A 22,428-nucleotide genomic window follows, 5' to 3' on the forward strand; every position below is an offset into this window, starting at 1 on the left:
GAAGTGCTTCAGCTCACCTAGACCTTTGCTCAATTGGCATTGGCTGTCCTGGCTCCCTGAAAGACTCCTTCTGACCTTTTGCTTTAACGATCCCGACAAAAAGTCACACATTCTATAACTTGTGTAGCTGGGAAAGGGTTAATTTACTTTGCATTGTGGGTTCAAAAGTACTTACCCGCTTAAGAATATTTGTTCACCATTGTTTTATTCGCTATACCTTTTCCTTTTGACACCAAACTCAGTATTTCTCTAAATGTACCAGTGATATATTGATGTCTAAAGTGTCCTAGTTATTTAAGTCACCTCAAGGTGTAGGAAGTGTCTGTGTGCCATCCCAAATGGGTATCTACTGATTTATTGAAACTGTGTGTATTTCTGAAGTATATTTTAAAGTGTTACATATTTGCTCCCTTCTAAAGAAGGCATATTCAACTAACTGTTAAATTAAAAAATAATTGTTTAATCAAGAAACCTTGCGTGTGTATTTGAATAACTGTCAATGTAGATTTCTGTTATAACCCTACAGCTCACATTGACCCCTCTTGAGATAAGCCTGGCTGCTCAGTCATTCTACCATCTTGTGTAGTACATGCTTATATACCAAAGGTTGGGTTTAACTATTGCCAAGAGGACAAGGCTGGTGCAGTCTCCCACAGGGTTCTGCATACAATCATGCCTAACAGGATGGACGCAAATTCATGGCCAGAGATACAGTTGACTATAGGTCACCATTGCCGGTTATTACAAGAGGGGGAAAATAAGAAAGCAAGCGGAGGAAAGGAAGCTAGAGGAAGCAAAGTTGGTTTAGAAAAAGCTATCAAAGTTTGCAATGGAAGGGGCCATGTTAACAAATGGATAGGGAGTGGTCGGTCAAGATGCACAGCCAATGGCTGGAGGGAGCTTTGCAGAAAGGGGAGACTACAATTACTGACCCTGGGGAAGTGGGGCATGACTAGAGGGAGTGGGGTTGGGTTTCAGGCCCTGCAAGGAGAGTTTAATTGGGGACAGCCCAAACCTATGGGACCACCTCAACCATGTTTGGCATGTGGGAAAATGGGACGCATAGCTCGGGTATGTAGAAGTAGGCAAGGGAATGCATCAGAATTGGCATAACCCAAGAGGGGGGGGTGCACAGCCTATCCGCCACCATACAGTCCCCCGACTATTATGCCCAAGATGAGAGTATCGGGTGTATGCGCTGCAAATGCAACACGCTCCCCAGGCACTGATGCAGAAACAGCCCCCAATGCAACTACCACAGGCAGCACACACCAGCACGACAGATGCAAATGCAACCACCAACACAACAGAATACTGTGGCCACATGGAACCCAGGTACTGCAGTTATAGACCCCCACCCCCAGAATAAGGAATGTGACTAGTGGGAGGGAATACTTTCACCGGGGACAGTGATTCATTTATGCCCACAGGAGTTGCTATGTTCAATCCTATCTGTTACACATGAACTGCGATGGAAGCCACGATTCGAGGTGACAAGACATTTTCTTTCCTTGTAGATACGGCTGCGACCAGATGCTTTGTTGGGTAGGGTAGATGCCCAATGTCAGGCGTTGACATGAATGCACAAGGTTTTTCGGGGGCTCCAACTTTGGTTCCATTCACTGACAAATTGCTATTGCTATTACTATTAGAGAACACAACCTCACCATGCCACTATTGTACTCCCGCCAGACAGTAAACTCAACATGACCAACTCATTTACTGATCAGGGAATAATGTGCTCCACTCCAGGCATCCATTACATGGATGCCCAAGAGTTTGTATTAGCATTTTGAGGTCAGTCAGTACAGAGGGGCATGCCCCTGGACCCTGAAGTATTTCAATATTTACTCGCATGGCTTCCTGGGATACAGGGCAAAATATTGAGGTTACCTGCATAATTTATATTCAGGCCAGAAGTCCCCATGGATGACGAGAAAGGACATGTGTTCACACTAGAACCGGAGGTAGTTATAGTAAGGGAAGAGAGGGTGATTTTCCACAGAACTGAGGACCAAGGGCTGGCAGTGATGGCTCAGACGAGGGACACAGATGAAGAGTTGTTCGGAGATGATGATGATATTGAGGTAGTATTCTTCATAAACCTTGCATATTGGGGGAAAATGTGGAAGAGGGAAGTGCCACAGAAAATGGCATTGATAAACATTGCTCCAAAGGTAGCTAGTATACTGTGGACCAGCAGTCCTTATGTCATTTGCCTATTGAAGGGAGTAGGGGCAGTTCAGATTCAATTACAGTCAGGAGTAATCTTGCCAAGAGTGAAATATCCCATGTCCAAAGAAGCAGAGGGCATTTTTTAGACTATTTCTGAAACGGGAATCTTTGTGCCTTTTGGAGTCCCAGTGTAACACGACTGTGTACCCAGTAAAAAAAGTGACTGAGGGTTCATGGAGATTTATTCAGGATTAACGCCCTCTAAACAATGTTGAGGCGGAATTTCCATTGGTTCCTAACCCAGCACCAATATTATATAACATCCTACCCAAAGCCAAACCTTTCACACTGAGCGATCTAAAGAATGAATTGTTCTCAACCCCCCCCCCTCTTCAGGAGGAGTCACAAGTCTTCACTTTGTTTTCGTATGGAATTAAAAAGTGAAAACAATACAAGGCTGCCCCATGGCTACTGCGCATCCCCTTCTATATTCAACCGGTTCCTCCAAATGGACCGTAATTCAATATGTGGGTGATATTTTGTTGTACAGTGAGACAGAAGAGCAGTGCCAAAATGACTCAGTACGGTTGTTGACCGTCTTGGCAGACGAGGAGTACAAGGTAGACCAGGTCAAGTAAAAATATTGTCCGGAGGAAGTTCTGTACAATGGGCAGTTAATATCACAAGAAGGCAGGAAGGTGACCCCTGAAAGAGCAGAAGCAACTATGAAAATGCCACAGCCAAAAACGGTGAGATGCAGCAATGTTTGGGACTTTGCAACTATTCCAGCGCATGGGTCTTTGATTACAGCACTTGTCAGACCCCTCCTAAAAGTACTCCACGAAGTGCAGAGAGACGACCGCAAAATAGCCTGGAAAGGGGAAATAATGATAAAGGCATTTGACGAGTTAAAAAGAGCAATATGCACAACACACGTTCTAGGGATCCCTGATTGCAGTGTAGAATTTTACTTGTTCTCACTTTCAAATGGGGGTGGTAATGATTGCAGTACTTGCACAGAAGACTACCTTGGGGACACAAGCCATTGGCATACTACCGTGGGGATCCTAGAGCCTCGATCCATCGGGATAACGGGTATACGACTACCCGCATATATCTGTGGCTGTTAAACCACTACCTATCGGGTGTGTGGAGGGCTTGAGGGGCGCTGGGGGGGTTAGCCTCCCTGGTATTTAGTTGAGGCAAGGTTAACAGCCTGGGAGGAAGCTTTGGACAGTATATCCGTGGCTACGGGACTGTTCCATTGAAAACCTTGTTTGGGGCATTTGGTGTGTGAGTAGCTATAGTAGCATGGGATAGTGAGCACAGGTGTTGGATCAAGCAGAAGTAGCTAAGCATTGGTTTTGCTGGGAAGGTCGTGTAACTGTGCATACGTGGCTGAAATTCATAAATGAAGTATAAAATGTGTTGAACTTGGGCTAAAGCCCTGGTTGTGAGGGATTGAATATTTAGCAATTTAACTAAAAGCAGTGGAGCTTTGAAACAGCCTCTGCTGTTTGTCTTACCTGGCCTGTTGGCCTGGTGTGCTTCAGATCGATCATCTAGATAAGTCTGTGCGGTTCCTATCTGGCTCTATGTATGCCTGTTCTGCAAATGGGGTATTGGGAGGCATGCACTGCTCCTTTGCGCGGTCACACAATCCTCTGTGCAAGTCATGCTCACTGTGATGAAAGGGCTGCTAAGCCCTTTTGCGCTGCCTGGTAGTGTCTTAAGTGTTCAGACACTGCCGTGGTCAGTGGTGATCGCCAATGACTGGGTCCTGTCCCACCACATCAGTTGATTTTCCCCCTCCCGCCCCCCTTCAACCTTCTAAGTTTAGATACGTGCCCAACTGGGCTGATATCCAAAACCTCCACAGTAAAGCTGACCACCAACACGGCACTGCTAACTGGCAACAAGAATCCATGTACTAGCTAAGGCCTTCTGTGTCAGGCCAAACAACTCGCAAGCCCTTCTCTAAGGCTCTGCAAATGTGAAAACACTAAAATCAACACTGTATATTAAGTGAACATTTTCTCTCCCCTCCCTTCTCTCCTCCTCCACTGTCCGTCACTATGCACTTGTAAATAATTTGTAAACTACTTTTTTTTAATTGTTTATCTAGGCTTCAAACTACTTCACAATGGATACTAATACACACTGACAATGTATCACAATATGTTGCACAATTGAACCAAAATGTATTAATTCAATTTTAAGACCCTGAGAGGTCGAAACATGTGTTGGCTGACCAGTTGAATTGTGCAAATTAAATGCACGCATCCCACTGCAAACAAGAATGTGAAGAGTAATTCTTTAAACGCGAGGTATCGGGGACCAACTATGTTAAAGTCCAAGCACGAGCTGTGGGGAACATCTCCCCTTCCTGTGACTTTGCTGCAAATAAGCTCCCCAGAAATATCCAATTGCTGCAAGATTGCTTCGCTCAAACTTGGCAGAGCATGTTGCTACCTTGATTATTAATTGTACTGCATGCCAGAAGTACACAGCCGGGCACACGCGAGTGGTGAGAGGAGCAATACCCTGCCCCGCTGAACTCTTCCAACATTTGCACATTGATTATGTAGCTATGATCCAAAATTGTAACAGCTACCGATATATGCTGGTAGTCGTATACCCGTTCTCCCGATGGATCGAGGCCGGTCCATGCACGCACCCTGATGCCACCTGTGCTGCTAAAGTTCTCATACAAGAGGTGTTCCCACAATGGGGGAGGATGGGGGTGTGTGCTAAGTCCTTCGTTCTGACTTTGGACTGCATTTTGTGAAGGAAGTTTTCGAACATATCACAATCCTGCTGGGGATTCAGCATAAATTCTCCTGTGCTTACCAACCACAAGCGAATGGGATTTGTGAACGCCTCAATGGCCTGCTCAAAGAGAAAATAGCCAAACTGAAAATGGCTCTGAAAAAAGGATGGCTCCATTACCTGCCCTTAGCCTTGTTTGCATTATGAAATCAGCCTGGCTCAGACTATCACCTGACTCCTTATGAGCTGGTGATGTGATGCCGTATGCGTATACAACTTGCTCCTCCCACCAGAGCACTAACTTATGCCCACAGTGCCACTGTTTTGGGTCTGAGATGCATGAATACATGGCGGCAATGATGGCTAGTATTTCTTTTATTTCCCAACGGCTTCAACCACGACTGGGGAGGTCGAAGAAGAATGATGAAGAGAATGCCCAGGTATACTTGCGAGATCTTCTAAAAAACCCTCCCCTGTACCCTGGGAACACTGCCCTCATAAGAAATTTAACACAATCCTAGCACAAGCCTGTTTTTAAGGCCTGATCGGCATCGCGGATGTCACTTTGACAGCCCCACAGCTGTCCGAGTTAAGCAGGCGTGCAGGGATACACCTCAGCAACGTCAAACCCTGTAAAGGCAACCCCCCCTCCTCCCCAAGTCCCAGAAGTTGCAGAAGAAGAGTGTAGACACGGTCCAGGACCAGAAGCAGACGGCCACTCACAGAGAATTAATGAATGCACATTGTCTTTTTTACACAGGCACATAATCTGCTCACACAAACTGTGTCCTTAAGAACTTTTTACCGGCAACATAAAAAATTAAAGTCCTTTTGATAAAGCGACAGACAAATACTAAGTGTTGCCTTTCCAGATATTCCTTTATGCTATTTTTTTCATTTGAAGCAAACAGTTAGTGTTTAAGAAAAGCAGAGTACCAATCATTGCCATATTCACAAACCCAAAAACGCAGTTAGTTTTTGAGAAGATTTTCCTGGCCATAGTAATAGTTTTTCTTGTAAGTATTAGAGTTTAGAAATCCATTTAAAAGTGTCGATAGAAAAAAAAAATGAAAAAATGCTGAACTTCGTAAGTTTTGCTAAACGCAGGCTTTTGGCTCAGACAACGCAATGAGCGTGCACCATTGCAGCATATGGACTCATCAGCGAAAATGATTGTAGCAGTGTCTTTTGCACTGTGCAGTTTCTACCTCTTTACCCTTCTGGCGTGATTTAGAATTGTTCCCTAACACGCGTCCGAAGAAGAATATGCTAATTTGACACCTGCTTCCTCTAGTAACTGATGTAGTGACCCGACCCTTCACCAGTGCCACTAGAGACATGAAAAGGCTCAAGGAATGTCAATAACCACTTCAAACATATACAAGAATAAATGGCTAATTTGGCTTACGTGACAATAATATGTGGAACCAGCACATGACCAGGGTGGGGAAAGAGACATCAAGGGAGAGCTGCTGTGTCTGTTCTCTCATTCCCTACGGCATGACTGCTTCCAGGACATTCATGGCCACTGAATCCCAGCAACTAGGGCACAGTGCCTAATGCACCTGGCACTCTGCACAACTAGGGTCCAGTTTCAGGGGAATTGGCCACGTTGCAGTGGATTACATGGAAGACGTTCCCCTATGAGAATGGCTACATAAAAACAAAAGCAATGATAGGGGACTATTAGAGCAAGGATGAATAAAGTATATTCTGGATGGTCCAAATGTAGGGGGAAGTTGAATAGTAGATCAAAAGGAATTGTGTCCAAAAAAATGGGACTCGAGGGGCGGGGGGGAAATGCCTGGACGTTTGGTAAAGGCCTCCATGTTTGGGGAAAGCCTCCACTACAGGTATTTGCACAGGTATTTACAGGAGACAAATGGGTAGAAGCACAAATACTCTTGACAGTGCCAGTAAAAGTAGTACAGACCGAGAATGAGTGCTTCAATGAGTGGGCAGATTATTCCAAGTTGCTCATGTGGGTAGAAAATGAAGCGGGCCCTGTACCCATAATACCCCTCAAGAACCCCTCACTAGGTTTCCAGAATGATGGGCAAATAAAAATTGGAACAAGTGAAGTTTGCAAACGCATATCGAAAATGTGGTTTATGAAGGTAGGCACAGCAGTGCTCATGGATCACTATTGGGCCTGTTGCGCTAAAGCATATATGCAGTTGCCTCCAAACTGGGGAGGAATATGTTCCCTAGTACTACTGAACATACCAGCCCAGGTTGTCCCCAGAAAAACATACAAATTGGTGAGTTTCCCAAAATGGATGCACCCCAGAGAAAGGAAAGATCCCTGTAAGTCAAACTGGTAAAAAGAGGCAATTATGTCTCCGACAAGATGGAAGAAGCACCCAGTCAGATACCAGAGGAGCACAGACTGTTCATTAGAACAGAGATATTTGCTTTTGTTGTTTCTGGGATACAAGCCAACATAAATACCAAATGGTTACAAACCACCCGTTGGGAGCTGTTGCAAACAATCCACTCAGCAGTGAAAGGATTTAACACCATAAATGAGGAGCTCAGCCGTCTCCTGTGTCTTCAAAATAGGTACGTCCTTAACCATGGAAGGTGGCGTGTGTACAGAAATAGGTCAGTCCTGCTGTACCTACATACCTTCTCACGATTAAGAAAATGGGACCCCGACGGATCATCGCTAACAGACTTGCACACAAAGATGAAGGAGGAAACCAATTAAGTGGGGCAAGATGAAGATTGGCTGGTGTATCGATTTTCCTGGATCCCCTTCTGGAGGGCTAAGGGATTCAAAGTATTCATAGCTATGCTAGTATTAGGGGTTGGATTCTGTGTCCTGAGAATAGCAATAACCCAATGTAAGAAGACTGCCCAAAAGACGGTAGGGATGAAAATAGATGTAGACGCTAAGACAGATGAGCAAACAGACGGCTTACTTCTGTTGCACATAAAATAAAGCCCCATCGTTCACCAGGCACAACATTCTGTTATCTCCGAGACTCTCGTAATTACGTGGGACGTTTGGTGTTCTGCAAACCATATGGAGTACTGCTGCATGACCTGGAGCTTGGACGAACATATAAAAAATTCAGGTGATCTGAAGGGGGGGGCGATGAAGATATGGATCCTCAAGGTGCTCAATGACGAGGAGGGTCCTCCGCTGAGTGTGGTTGACCAGAGGAGGGGTGGGAGGGAAATGTAGACAGGAAAGTAAATGTCATTCATTACATTGGCCCCTCCCCTGTCTCGATCCTATAGAATTAGAAGATGCACATTACTTATGGCATCCGACTCCTCTCTGCCCCTATATTGCAGGGGTTAGAGACGGTACTCGCTGAACCGACCCTAGCCTGGAGGAATCGGAGAAGAGCTGAATCGGCAAGCTATGGAGGATATGAACATGCTATGATGAAGGTGGCGTAAGCAAATTAAGTCATTGCTGAACATTGACACACACATGTAGGTGCATTAGACATGAAGCACATACGCATCCATATTGAAGACACACGTACAATAGGTCAAACTGCACTTGGACATGAAGAATATGCTTGCACCCAGTAGGTTAGAAAATGCATGCTCTCTATACACTGAAACACAAGATACACAAGAATACACATAAAGCTTGCAGAATGTAACTAAAACGAGCGGACATGTAAAATAAGATGGACGGCGCAGCCAAGTTCGGGTGAATGGGAGACATCGAGAAGCCCCAGAAGTTGTAGGCGGACCTGGTTTGCTGAGTTGGCAGAAACGCCAAATCAAATAGCCTAGACAATAGGTGTTCATGCCTCACCAAGGTTACTGTGGAAGGAAAGTTTGGATTGACCCCAAGAGGAAAGACGATAACCGTTCCCAGACATGAGGCAAATTCCTCTTTGATTGAGCAAGGAAACAAATAATGCTGCAAGATCAGATTCCCAAATTACGAAGGCGTAATATTAGGGGAAAAAGTAGCTCAAACAAGTCTCTACAGGCAAATACTGGTAAAGACACCTGCATTAATAAGGGCTAAAAACCTCATAAATGCTGAGCAGAATGTTCCAAAATGTGGTCTCCACACGTGACTTGCAGTTGGAGAATAGTGTCTATTCATTAAATTCAGAGACTGACTAAGACCTTTGTTACCATCTAGTTCTCTGGGGTTGGTGGCGGGGGGGGAATAACAAGGTAGTGCAATGTTGAAAGCTAAACGTCCTGGCTTGTGGCCTAGAGAATCCGAACTGGTAACCTTATTGCGAAAAGTACCTTGGTGCTGTTTTCACCAACCTCTATTATCTCATGTGCTGGTAACATTCCAAGGTGCCAAGGCTGCGAAAGACACTGCTAACCAATCCATGCCCACCTTTAACGCCCCTCCAAAAATGTTCCAATGGCCAATTATACCGCATTATGATGGCATGTTCGTAGGTGGTGTCAGGCGGGGCGACCAGACAGAGTGGCGCTAATTAATGTTCTAACCCCTATGGAATGTATATCGAGTCGAGTCCCCTAACCAAAACCTTACCACCTTAGGTTTTCTAGATTGAAACGTCATTTGTGATGTCACTGCATTTTAAGCCACTGTCAAGCCTGGACGAGAGTCATGGAGATTTGCTTAATGTTTGTGCTGCCCGTTTTATTTGTTTTGTTAAATAAAACAGGTGTTTGTCAAACTTTTTTGACTCGTCTGCTTTTTTGGGTGTGGGATTTCCTCTGGCCTTTCCTCTTTGCTTACCCACAGCAGGTGTCCACCCCTCCTTTACAAAAACGTTCCACTATGGCCAGAAAGGAGCTTTTTCAAACATTTATGCACACTACTAATACAGTTAGCTTGGCACCCGAAAACTCCAAGAATGAAATGGGACCTTTTCCCAGGTGGGGGGCTTGGGGCACCTGACATCAAACTTTATTTCCTGGTAGTTCAGGCCCAATTTGCCTCCCTATTCGCCTCCCACTGAATGCCTGGGGCCCCCATGTCAGGATAGAGAATTTGTCAAGTCTGTCAATACTCTCTACAAGCCAAACAGCTCTCACCAAATCTAACCAATACTTGTACATTTGTCTCTCTATCCTGCCCCATGAGTGTCCGCGGTAAACTGCACATAACCGTGAACTCCCAAGTTCCATTATGCACTGTAGATGGGTCTGTGGGATATTTTGGTACTGGACACTACATGTGGTAAGATGATGGCAAAGACCTGGTCCCGTCTTGGAATACGTTAGATGTATGATATGTACCCAGGGGGCACTTTTATCTCAAAGCAGCACTTCACTGAGAAAGTTGGGAATACTTTTCCCTTAGTCGTCCAAGATTTCCAAATCCCATTGGCCTTCCCCTATCCTGCAATGCATTGTAAACTCTGCCGGGTGTTGTAGAATCGTGCCCACACTCGAAGTTAATGCAAGCTCTTTTGCCCCTTCACTACAAATAGAGCCAGATGGGAACAGGACCTCCATAAGCAACTAGATGACCAAACATGGACAGCTATGTGCAACTACACCCGCAGTTTCCCCCTCAATACAATGTTTAAATGTATACAATGCAAATTTCCTCACCAAGCGTACATGACCCCTCTTCACCAGAAGAGGTTTGACCTAAATGCCACTTGGAAAACAAATTTTATCCACCTAATATGGGCATGCCCCAGAATAGTGTCGTTTTGGGAATCGCTACTCCCAATGGTGTCAAAGATGATTAATAAAGATATCCCCATCTGCGGTCTATTTGGAAGAGTGCATGGGCTCCCTGAGGTCTCTAGTAGGTTACTGCCTATATGTATGTTAATTTACAAGTGCTGCATATTCTTGAACTGCAACACTTGGACATCTCCTCCTATGGCTCAGAAATGGCAGAGACACCTAACCTGGAGCTATGTGGGATCATGTCCACATTGTCAATTAATAGGGCTGAATGTTGAGCTTACCCCTTAGAGATGCAATGCACTGGGTGTTGGCTGTGTTGTCGATTTTAAAAGTTGAGAAGTATGTTTCTCCAGCATTGCATCTTTCAGAGTCACATACTTTGAATATTCCCCGTTATCAGGCTGGGAATCCTCGTTGCCTACTTTTCCTTTTTGTAAAGGATAAACTGGTGTATTTTGTAGTCTACCATCCTCATTATGGGTGATTTTGGTCCGAGCCAACGGGACGTCAAGTGTTATGCCCCTCCCCCGGAGGTCTCGTTCAGATTCTAACTGCATATCCTGCTGAGGAGTCCTTACCTTTCTCGCTCTCTCTCGAGAAGATATTTCTATAGAACCTAACCAGGTATGTTTTCAACTGTTTTCTCATTTTAAAAGCCAGGAATGGAGAGCAGATTAAAACAAAAAGTCCCTATTCAGGGCTTGCTCTACATGTGGGCTGTTTAAGGGGTACCCACTCAAAGTTTGTATATACTGCCTGTACCTTAATTATGCCATAGAAGATTGACATGCCAGTTTTCAGTGCTAAAACGCTGAAGGACTGGCATAGGAGCCTGGTATGTTGGCTAAATATGGGGAATATCCACCCTCTGAAGCAGTCTTCCTAGAGTGTGGCAGTTCCAAAACCCCATATAAAAATGACCATAACACAAAAAAGGGCATGGTCGGAGGAGGAGAGGTTTCCCACAAAAGGGTATAAGGAGTACAAAAAACACTGATCGGCAGCGCCTTCACAGCTGCTGGATCGACCGCAACCACCCAACTGGTAGGGACGCCGGCCTGATCATCTATAGACTCTGCACCGTCCATGGGCTTGTCGTTGACAACATCCAAAGCATTGACGATCCTGTCGTCTGAGCCTTCATCCAAACTCTGTCAACTAATTCAGTGTCTAAGGTCCCGTTGATGAGCCACCCGTTGCCGAAGGCTCCTTAAAGTCAAAAGTCCTGTCGACGAGTCACTCGTTAATGACAGAATTTCTCCGCTCATCTACGACAGATTAAAAGAGCAGCTCGTCGATGAAAAAAATCTGATTACTGGTTGTCGACAAAGGAGGTGAGGCACAAATCTCCCACGGCAGCGGCACCATATGTCACACCTACAGAGCAGGTTGCAGGTAGATCTCCAAGCCAGATCACTGTGGTTAACCTAGTCAATTCCTTAGTCCACTTTGCTGACAGCATTGCCAATTGCATACTCCCCATGATGCCAGACAAAATACTTCAACACCATATTGCTTCTGATTTTGAGGCACAACAGGGGTGTTCGCCTACCTTCTTCGACTCAGAGGATTCAGTCATTATGCAAGGGGACCTACCCTTGGCTCCACGTCAAGTAGCAACAGCACCTCAGCAACCGGTAACGGCAGGTGATATGACTCTACCCTCACAAACACTGGCACCTCAACAAGCAATAGCCCTGCCCTCTCAAATGCCACCCCCCACGGCCAAGAGACAATCGTACAACGCGCAACTGGTAGAAAACCTGCAGATGTTGCGATCAGTGCAAGTCCTGTCATCCCTACAAACGTTGGTATCTCAGCTCAACGTGAGGCTGCCAATCCCAATTCCTCCATTGACGTAAAGACGTTGGAAGACGCACCGTCAAGGAGGCCAAGGTCGCGCTCACCTTTACTAAGGGCAATCTCTGCGGTTAGTGTCATGATCACTGATCCAAGAACAGTCACCACACCATCAAGTGATGGGGGTAATGGGTCACAGGACGCCGACACACAGGGGACCCATCTGGACTAAGTCCTGGCGCCCTTGGCGCCAGGCTCATGTAAGAATATAAGCAGGGAAACTTTATTGTTGTGCAAAAGCGCTTCATTCACAAGAACTTTTCCACACGCTTTTATTTCGGGAACGTTTCCACGAGCATACCGATGGGTGTGGCTCTCCAGGTCCAGACTACACGTGCAGACTCTAGAAACTGCAGGGTGTGGCAGGAAGGCCAGAACCAGTGGACGTGGCCCCAGGAGCTCAGCTATATAAGCCGGGCTAGCCCCAATGCCAGCACGTCACGTTACTTTGCATTCACATGCAACGTGACGCTCCCCATCGCCTGGACCTACTTAGTTACCATTTGGATCCCAGCGTTTTTCCCGCACACTCACCTTCCGGTATCCAGCGTTCATCAGCGCATCTGCAGACTCATCCTCTGGAACACAGCGATCTTGATCCCGACGCCGCGCTCCTCATCCACGGAGTTGATTCCTGCGACGAAGACGAAAGACAAGGTTAGACAAGCTATCGCCCATCAGTCTAGGGTCGCGCCGCATTCAAACCATGCGCACATCCCTAGGAGACCACTTACCTGCTACCGGACCATCATGGGTTCTCTTCTCGTTCACGCCGGCTGCCATCTCAAGCTCCGCAACTGCTTCAAGGTCCGCAATACCACCTACACAGAGGGAGAAAAAGAACAACATTACAGAAGGAACAAACTATGCAAGTACAACAAAAGCAGACTGAAAGCAAACTGGCAAGGAGAGACAGACGCATGGAAAAACTCACCTTGAGAGAAGTGGATTCGTCGCAGCTGGACTGGGCTACCACGTGCAGGGACCAGTGAAGGAAATGGGTCCCGGCTAGACGAGCGCCCGTTCCAGAAGTAGCCGGACGGAGTGCCCACCAATAATAATCATCAGGTGAGCTTTCTAAGGGCAGCGCAGCCTGCGGCAATCGCGTCCTGGGAGGAAGGGTCTGGAAGGGAATCTGGATCAGTCTGGCATACTCGCGTCCCTTTATATCTCACAGGAGCAATGTTACCTATTGCTGCAGTTAACCGCATAAGTGCAGGGGGAGAAGCCAGACGAGGGCAGCCTAATTTCCGGGTGGGCTGTAACCGTGCCTCAACGCCCCCGCAGAGACCAGGTGAGCGGAACAGTTAAGGAGTCTAGGTCCCCTCACTGACGCAGGACACAGGGTGTGCCCAAAAGTACATTGCAGGCGCACAGGTCACCAGCGCGCCCATCGAGAACTGCCTTACCTACTGACGAACAAGAGGAAGGGGGAACTACCATAAAAGGATACAGACGATGACTCACGAGACACAGCGTTGTCTTCATGTAACAGTGATGACTGGTATACTGATGAATCCCCTGCAGAAGACGCACCAGCAGAACCCTAAGAACAATCACCGCCGGATTAAATGGGGGCTTTTCACGCTATGTTACTAAAGCCTGTCTGAGGTTTGGTCTCACACCAACAGAAGAGAAAAAAAGATTGTTCGACCACATGAGCAAGAGAAGGCAGTCCATAGTTCCCAGCTCTATCCTGGATCACGCCTGGGAAGGTGGCTTTACAAACCATGAAGCATCTGTTAACAGAGCTGGCGGTGAAAGGGAGGCTTGAAAAGAAGTTCAAAGCCCTAGATACCATGCTGAAGTGTCTTACCTCGGAGCCCACGCCAGACTCCGTAGTTTCGGCAGGCAGAAAAAGCGCCACAGTTAGCAAAATGCTCACTGCCCGCAGAGAACGAAGGGCGAAAGGTGGATGCCTTCGGGGGGGGGGGGGGGGGGGAGTGCTTGCCATTGAGGCGACCACTGCGAAGGCAGTTTATGACATCACAATCATGTTATGATATGACAGGAAAATGTGTCACAGAATGGCACCAATCCTGGAACATCTTACAGAAAATAAAACCGCCTTAGCTATAGTAGAGGGAAAGGGAGGCCACCTCTAACCACAATATTAATATTGCGGTAGACCTAGCCGAAACCTGATTCAAACAGATCAGCAACAGAACAGTGAACGGACATCAAGGTTGGCTCTGCTGTGCAGATTTCAGGCAAGCGGTACACAATAAGGTCTTGGACATGCCATTTGAAGGGTAAAGGATTGATGATTCCCTAAAAGCAATGAGGACTGACAGTCCTCTCGTTCACATCCTTGCAAGGAAGAAAAACCTTTCATCCCTTCCGAGGGGCCTCGGCAAGAACCACGTCTTCATCCACTGGAGAAGGACGGTCCTACAGTAGAAGAACATATTACAAGGATACCAGGAGTCTATGGTCTATAAGCCAACAGAGGCTTATCCTCCGCCTCAAAGAGGGAGGCATGCCAAAAAGCAGGCATGCCTCACCATGGACAAGGTAGGTGGAGAGAGTAGGGGGAAATGACAAATGCCATTTCAAAAAATGGGACAAAATCACAATGGACAAATGGGTCCTAGACGTCATTCAAAAAGGGCACACCTTCGATTTACCACACCTCCATCCCCCCACGAAAACAATGGGTAACACCATCAAAATGTGCTAAGGCAGAAAGTACAAAAGATAATACAGAAACATGCAGTGCAAAGAGTACCAAGCATCTCCAAGGAATGGGAGTGTACTCATACTTTGTGGTAAAAAAGCCAGAAAAAAAGTGCCGCCCTATTCTGCATCTCGCAACACTAAACAAATCCATGAAGAAACAGAAGTTCAAAATGGTCACGCTACAAGAGGTCATCGGAGTAGTTCAGCCACCTGACTATTTAGTGTCCCTCAGCCTGCGAGACGCTTACTTCCACATACCAGCGCAAAACAAAGCCTAGAAAGTACCTAAGGTTTGTGGTCGGGGGCGGTGGGGGGGGGAGAACATTAGCAGTTTATGGTACTTTCCTTTGAAATAAGATCGGCCCTTAGGGCATTCACCAAGTGCCTTGCTGCTGTAGCAGAATACCTCTGGAGACCAGGTCAAGATGTCTAGACGACTGACTAGTGCAGTCTCCCACAATACATCTGGAGCAGCGCTCCGTTGCGCAGACGAAGCGCATGTTACAACGGCTAGGATTGAAATAAAATACAAGAAGTCCAACATGTACGCATCCAAGTGGCTGGTTTCTCTGGGAGCGGTGTTCTCCACGGAAGAGGCACAAATGCGACTGTTGCAAGACCGTATACTGCCTCTCAAAACCTTGGTTCCCACGCTAAGGAAAGGAACGTGGATTTCTATTTGCAGATGCATGAAACTTCTATGTACAATGTACTCTTGTATACATCTTATCCCACATTGCATGAGGGCATTACAGAAATGTATGGGTATCGGATGGTCCCAATCATTGGGTTCCTGGGACGGCAAGGTCAAGAGAACACCCTTGCTCACCCGCAGGCTCAAATGGTGGTCCCATCACCAAAACATTGCAGTGGCAATCACCTGCAAGAGTCACCATGCCAAAAGACCCTAGTCAAAGATGCCTCGCTGTCTGGGTGGGGAGCACACATTGACCAACTTCATGTAAAGCAACTCTGGACACAGAGGCAACCCTTCATATCCATATGCTAGAACTAAGGTCAGTCAGATGCGCACTAACGTAATTTCTGCCAGTACTGAAGGGCTCAACAGTACGAATACTAACGGATAATAAGAGGACGATGGACTACATAAGGAAACAAGAGGGAACAAGAGCCCAACCCCTGTCTCTGGAAGCCTAACCGGTATGGCACTTGGCAATAGACAACGTGTCACTGCAGGCATATCGCCTGCCGGGGCTCCAAAATTCAGTGGCGGATAGGCTCAGCACAGCAACCACAGTGTCACGAATGGGAGCTTTGCGACGCTCAATTATCCAATGTGTTCGCACAATGGTCTCACTTGCAAGTGGTTTTATTTGCGACGAAACCAACCAAAATGTGCAGAAGGTTTGCCAGCAGGACCCCCCCCAGGAAGGGTCGATGAGGAATGTGTTCTCCATATCGCGTTTCCCCAATCCTTGTGATTCGCAAGGTAGTAGATGGCACCAGCGTGACCATGCCAGCCGTGGTACTCCGATCTAGTCCAAATTTCAGACAAACGCCAGATGCAACTGCAGTGATGCCCAACTTACTCTCTCAGGACAGGGGGAGGTTACTACTCCAGGACCTATAGTCACTGAAGCCATCAGCGTGGCTCTGGACTTCACTGAATTCAGACATTTAGAGGTGTTGGAAGGTTGTAAAGTAGTCCTGCAAACCGTGACAGCAGTCACAACAAACTGATCCTGTAAGTTCAAATGGATAGATTCTGCACATGGTGCGCACAAAAGGGCTTGCAACCACTGAAAATAAAGCCGGAATAACTCCTTCTGTACCTCCTGCCGATGGCTCACAATGGCCTGGCACCTTAGTCTTTCAGGATACACCTGGCTGCAATAAACTGGTACAACAGGGCTAGGGAGACAGCTCCACTGTTCAGTGATAGGTGTGAAGGCATCATTAAGCAAGACACAGACAACATACTTGAAGTTCAAAATAAGATGGTTTATTAAATCAAATGTCAGGATGGTTGAAGGTATAACTTGCCCTATGCTAAGGTGGGATTTACCTACTTTAACGAACTAAGGAAAGTCTGAGTCAGAAAGTTCAACTTAAAAATATGTCTGTTTCCAAAACCTACCCTTGCCCTCACAACTAAAGCTAAACAATGTATAGGGATGTCAATAATAAAAGAAATGGTGATTAGGTCCTGAGTTTCTTCCAGCTCCTGGCTGCCTCTTCGGCTCCCCTCCCCCAAGTTCAAGAAAGTTCCACAAATCCTCGAGGTTCCCTTCTCCAAGCTTAAGGCAATATAGTTAAAAATAAAAGGGTCTTGAGGCTCCGTCCTCAAGACGGCATGTCAGTTGATCAAGTGTCAGGGTTCCCTTCCCCAAGACTTCAACGTAGCAAATTATACTGGTCTGTCTTTCAATGTCTAACACAACTGCAGGTCAACGTGACCCTCCTCCTGGATTGCATTAACAGTTCATTCACAGTGCGCCTTCTTGATTTTTCACCATGTCTTTGGTTTTCACAATGGAAGGTTCCTTGGTCTAGACACAGTTGTCAGATCACATGGTCCACCCATCATGGTCTCACAACCAGGAACCTCAGGCTCTTCAGCCCACACAGGTTCTTCTTTATCTTCCCTGTGTACAGATTCATATTCACTTAGTTTCTTCTTATCCGCCTCTTGGCTTTGTGTATTTTACACACATTCTGTACCAGTCTTTGGCCTTGTTGCACTATATTTATAAAGCTCACTTTGCTGGGATCTTATTTTATTCCACACCTTTTGTCATGCTCTTTCACCCTTGCGTTTGTATTTAATTTGTTACTGTGAAATGGGTGCTTTCCCATTTAACTTTCATTAACTCATAGCTTTGCTCTCATTCAGTTCGGTATTCAGTATTAAAACGTTTTTCATTCAGTTCTGTGTTCAATGTCTTTGCTGCTTAATTTTCATGCTACCCATAACTTTGGGTTTGTTCCCACTCTATGCATGCTTTTCGGCTCACTCTGCATTCATTCTGCTTATATCCAGCCCCTCCGAGCGCCCCAGTCTCCAGTGAGGCTTTTTCACTCACCGGTCTCCGGCGGTACTGTTGGGTAGCTGCTTTGGACTCCTTCTGCTCTGCTGGCCGGCTTGCCTTTGATTGCGAGCCTCGCTCGCCCTTTTGATGCCTCTCTTGGATCGCCGGCAGCTCCGCTCTGCTTCTGTGGACAGTCATCGGTTTGCTTCTTTTTCCTGGTTCGCAACTCCAGCTCCATTTTATTTTCGGACCAAGGAGGCTTCCCTGCCTGAGGAATTTCAAAAGCCCAACTTCTCCTCGGCTCCACGGGTCTCCGGGGTCATCTGCCGGCATGCTGGCCTAGCTGAAGGACCCACCGCGGCTGCCTCTTCGCGAGCAGGGTCCCCTGCTGGTCTCCCTCACACAGGCCTCCTTGCTTCTCCCATCTGCTGCTCTCTTGGTCTCCTCTTATACACCTGCGACCCCTTGACAGGTTGCAGGTGTGCGCTTCTAATTGGACTTGCCTGACCATAGTTAGAGGGACATGCCTGACCTTCACAGTACTCTGCAGTCATCTTCTTCCCAGTAGTAGAGTGGTGAAAGGAGTTACTCGTGGTCAATACTCCTAGTCTCCCCTTCCTCAGTACTGTCATAGGAAATAAATGGGATAATGAAGGGAGATGTTTGACAATCACCCATAAAGGCTGGGGGAGGGTTAGGGAGGTCTTCAATGGGGAAAGTGGGATTCCATGTGTCGCCTGTGGGTAGCCCACTCCCATTTCCCAAAGGACCCTCCAACCAGGTGATCCTCCCTCGCTTCTCCACCCCCAGGGTCTGAATCCAAAAGCAATGGCCCTTCCCTTGCCACCTGAGAAGAGGATCCCGGGCAAGTAGGAGTGTGGATATCCTCAGGTTACTCACATAGGCTTATCAAGCACTTCATGAGAGGGCTTTTTGTCTGTTTCCAGCAGCCAGAAAAGAGGCCTCTCAATGGTGTCTCAACACAGTACTCTCAGGTCTCATGAAGGTGCCCTTTGAGCCCCTAGGCACAGCAGATATTGAGTGTCATGGAAACGTGCATTTCTAGTCGCAGTTACTTCCTCGAGAAGAGTGTCAGAAATAAAAGTGCTGGCAGTTAACCAGACATACTTGCGCTTCACAAGGGATAAAGTGGTGCTCAGAACAAATGCCTGCTTCATTCCCAAAGTCCCGACCGAATTTCACATTAAAATGGCCATTAAATTGCCAACATTCTTCCAAAAAGCAACATCAGCAGCGCAGATTGCCCTGCATTTCCTCGCTGTAAAGAGACCAATAAAGTACTATTTTGACAGAACAGTCCTTCAGAAGTTCTAATCAACTGTGGCTTTTGGCCCAGCGAACTAAGGAAAGGCTGATCTCCAAACAAGAGTTGTCCAGATGGCTATTGTCTATAATTTCACTCTGTCATCCGAGGGCGAATAAACCTCTACTCGGCAAAGCTCAGTCCCACTCAGCAAAGGCAATGGCAGCAGCACTGTAGGCAGGAATCCTGCCCACGAACATATTTTGAACAGCCACTAAGGTGTTGTCCCACACATTTACAAAACACTACTGCCTCGAAATTTTGGACCCTGGTTCCTGTCATATCACTAATTATGTGATCGCTGTGTTCTGTGGTGTAAAAGCTTACAGCGATCTATGAAAAAGTTGCTAGTAAACTTTCCTAAAACTCTTACCGATTGTCATATATTCCACTTTGCTCTAAATTCAGAGTCATCTGTCAAACCAGTTTCAACGCCAAACATATGTCACTACATTCCTCCTAGATAAAGTGGGAAGCTGATTTGGGGAACCACCTTACTGACGATCAGTGGTTGGATTTGATGAAACATGTCAAATCGCATCAATGTATGTATATTTTAATGATGCTAGGTTACATTCTTGGTCCACTATTTGTTTGCACAGTTGGTGCAATAAAATCCGGAATATATAAGAGACTGCCTCAGATGCCATGCCCCAAAAGCTGCTTTTTTGGCTTTGGCACATTTGGTGGTGATACTGCCAATTAATGAGCAAAACCTTGCTACCAGTAAAAGAGAGAACAGAGTTTAGGAAGCAGACTCTGGTTGCCCTGGCAACACTCGTGGCATAAAATGACCAAAATGCTAGCCCATTATTTTTTATTATCTTTAATTTCTTTTTTTCTTCAGCAGCTGGTGTCTGTGCCTAAGAGCTTACTCTTCCTTCTCCTCTAATGGCGATCTGCGAGCAGGTCACCTACTGCTGCAAGATGTGCCTGAGGGGACTAACTGCTGCTCAGTCATGCAGCCTTTCCCTTACCTCATTTGGTACTAAAGAATGCAATTTTTTGGGTGAGGCAATCCGTCACCCATAATTGCTACAATGCACTTTTCTACTTTGAATTGGTCCTTCAGGAGACCTTGCCCTTCGCCTCAGGAATTTTGTGGTAAGCGAGGGGACTGCGTGATTGTGCAAGTTCTGTGGAGCAGTTAGGGCAGTGTTCTGCAACCTGTGACTCTCCAGATGTTTTGGGCTACGAAAAACCCAGGCACCCTCACCATTAAGTATGCTTGTTACGGCCGATGGAAGTTGTGGTCCAAAATATCTGGGTATTTAAGGTTGCAGAACCCTCATTTAGGGAAATGAGATGCCCTCCATTGAAATGGAACAGCCTAAGCTTTCCAATGGATCAGGCCCATCTGATAACGTACGTTTTTGCTGCATTTTTCACTGCCTTTTTTAATGGGGGCAGGTCCCCCATCCCTCCACCCTCCTAGTACCCAAAAAAGCAATTTATAATACATCCTAACCTGGCCCACCCCCTAAAGAAAACACAGCAAAAAATGCAGCAAAATTACAATTTCACCAATTAAGATGAAACTGTCGCGATTAGATGACCAGTACCCATCCAGCGGTGTCCACACCCTCGTGCCACACCCCTACCCTTTTATACACAATCACCATTTTTTCTAACTGGAAGTTGCGAAGCCTATTGCCAACTATGAGAATTGGGAGCTTTAAGAGGCCAAGCTAGATTCACATGTGTTCATGTGTCCAGATCATAAGTATCCTGATCTCTGCATAGATGACTGTTTCTAGGTGTGTCCAGAACATAGTCTATTGCGCCCATGGTAATAGAATGTATTGCCTGAGTCTGTGATATGTTAGTTGGTTGTAGAGGTGATGCACCATGCTGCGCCTTGGATATTAATCTATTCTTGCCATGAGTTATGGCCAAGGCCTTAAAAAAGCCCTCCTAGTCTAGTTGACTGGAGGCAGAGGCGGGTCATCAAACAAGCAGTGCGATTATGTGAGTCAGCCTAAAACTGACTTTTGTTTTATAAAATGAGAGCCCTGTTTTTTATCAAACGTGCAGATCATTTGACTGTGTAGCCCTTCTTTGCTTCCCTAAACCCTCGCAGCATATCGCAGTGAAATGATGTACAGTATGTTTAACACCGTAACTCTGAGGTTCAATTACATGTGTATTTTTTTTTTCCCCCCAGTTACAATAAAATCCACGGGAGAAAAAGGTAAGATATTTACTGATATCCTATGAATGTTTCCTTACCAATTAATGGAAGTGTCCAATGGTCATTCGTTTTTTTCTTATTTACACAGATTTCACAAATGTAAATTCAGTTTAGTTACATTAATGTGTCCAATTTCAAAGCATTCTCTGCTTTTATGGCTTAATTTAAAAACGGAAATTGTGGAAAAGATTGGTATACCGTTTCTATCTGGAAATTGATTGTTCCTTACGAAGGACTCGTAGATTTAACATGGATGGTCTCCTCTCTGTCAAGCTTAGTTTATCCATAACCAGGTTTGGTGTAAATAACCTAGTATCGGATATATCAAGTGGTGGGATTTGACCATTTTCTTTCCTTTTTGAGTATGTCCCGAATGTACAAATGCACCCAATTGCCCTAGTGCTTGAGGAACTGATCGTCTCAAAGAGCTACAGTCGGTTTTAGAATCTCCATGCCTCGTTCATTTTGATAACTCCCAAGGCAAACAAATGCTTGTGCAAATTGTACCGTTCAGGGCAGTAGTATACACAACAGACTGCGAAAAGGCGAGCAAAATAAAAATGGAAACCATATCTGGATGCCAGAAAGCGCCCATGCTTTTCTGTATATGTCCAGGCAATTGGGGGCCACGGAGTGAGCGCACAGGATAGCCGGAGGTTTGTGGAGGATTGGTGGGTAAAATGCTTCCTTCTTGCTTCTACACTTTACTCTTGGCGTAGGGTCGCTGGCATACCTCCACCAGAGAACTGCTGCACAGTTCATAGTAAGTGAGCTACCTCTGCACTGGTAGAAGTCCCCACGGGTATTCAGGAAATAGATGAAATTGTCTG

At 46.2% G+C, this 22,428-nt stretch overlaps 1 protein-coding gene across 2 annotated transcripts in view; it reads left to right on the forward strand.

Annotated features, from left to right (window-relative positions):
- ZDHHC20 (zinc finger DHHC-type palmitoyltransferase 20) overlaps positions 1-22,428 on the forward strand; it is a 1,413,520-nt gene that overhangs the window by 99,710 nt on the left and 1,291,382 nt on the right. For both annotated transcript variants that reach the window (XM_069640342.1, XM_069640341.1), the window contains exon 2: positions 21,572-21,598. In XM_069640342.1, coding sequence (XP_069496443.1) covers positions 21,572-21,598 — 27 coding nt within the window. The remainder of the gene's footprint in view (positions 1-21,571; positions 21,599-22,428) is intronic.

The sequence above is a fragment of the Ambystoma mexicanum genome, chromosome 7q, assembly GCF_040938575.1.
Source record: "Ambystoma mexicanum isolate Mex_15411 chromosome 7q, UKY_AmexF1_1, whole genome shotgun sequence".
Classification (NCBI taxonomy): domain Eukaryota; kingdom Metazoa; phylum Chordata; class Amphibia; order Caudata; family Ambystomatidae; genus Ambystoma; species Ambystoma mexicanum.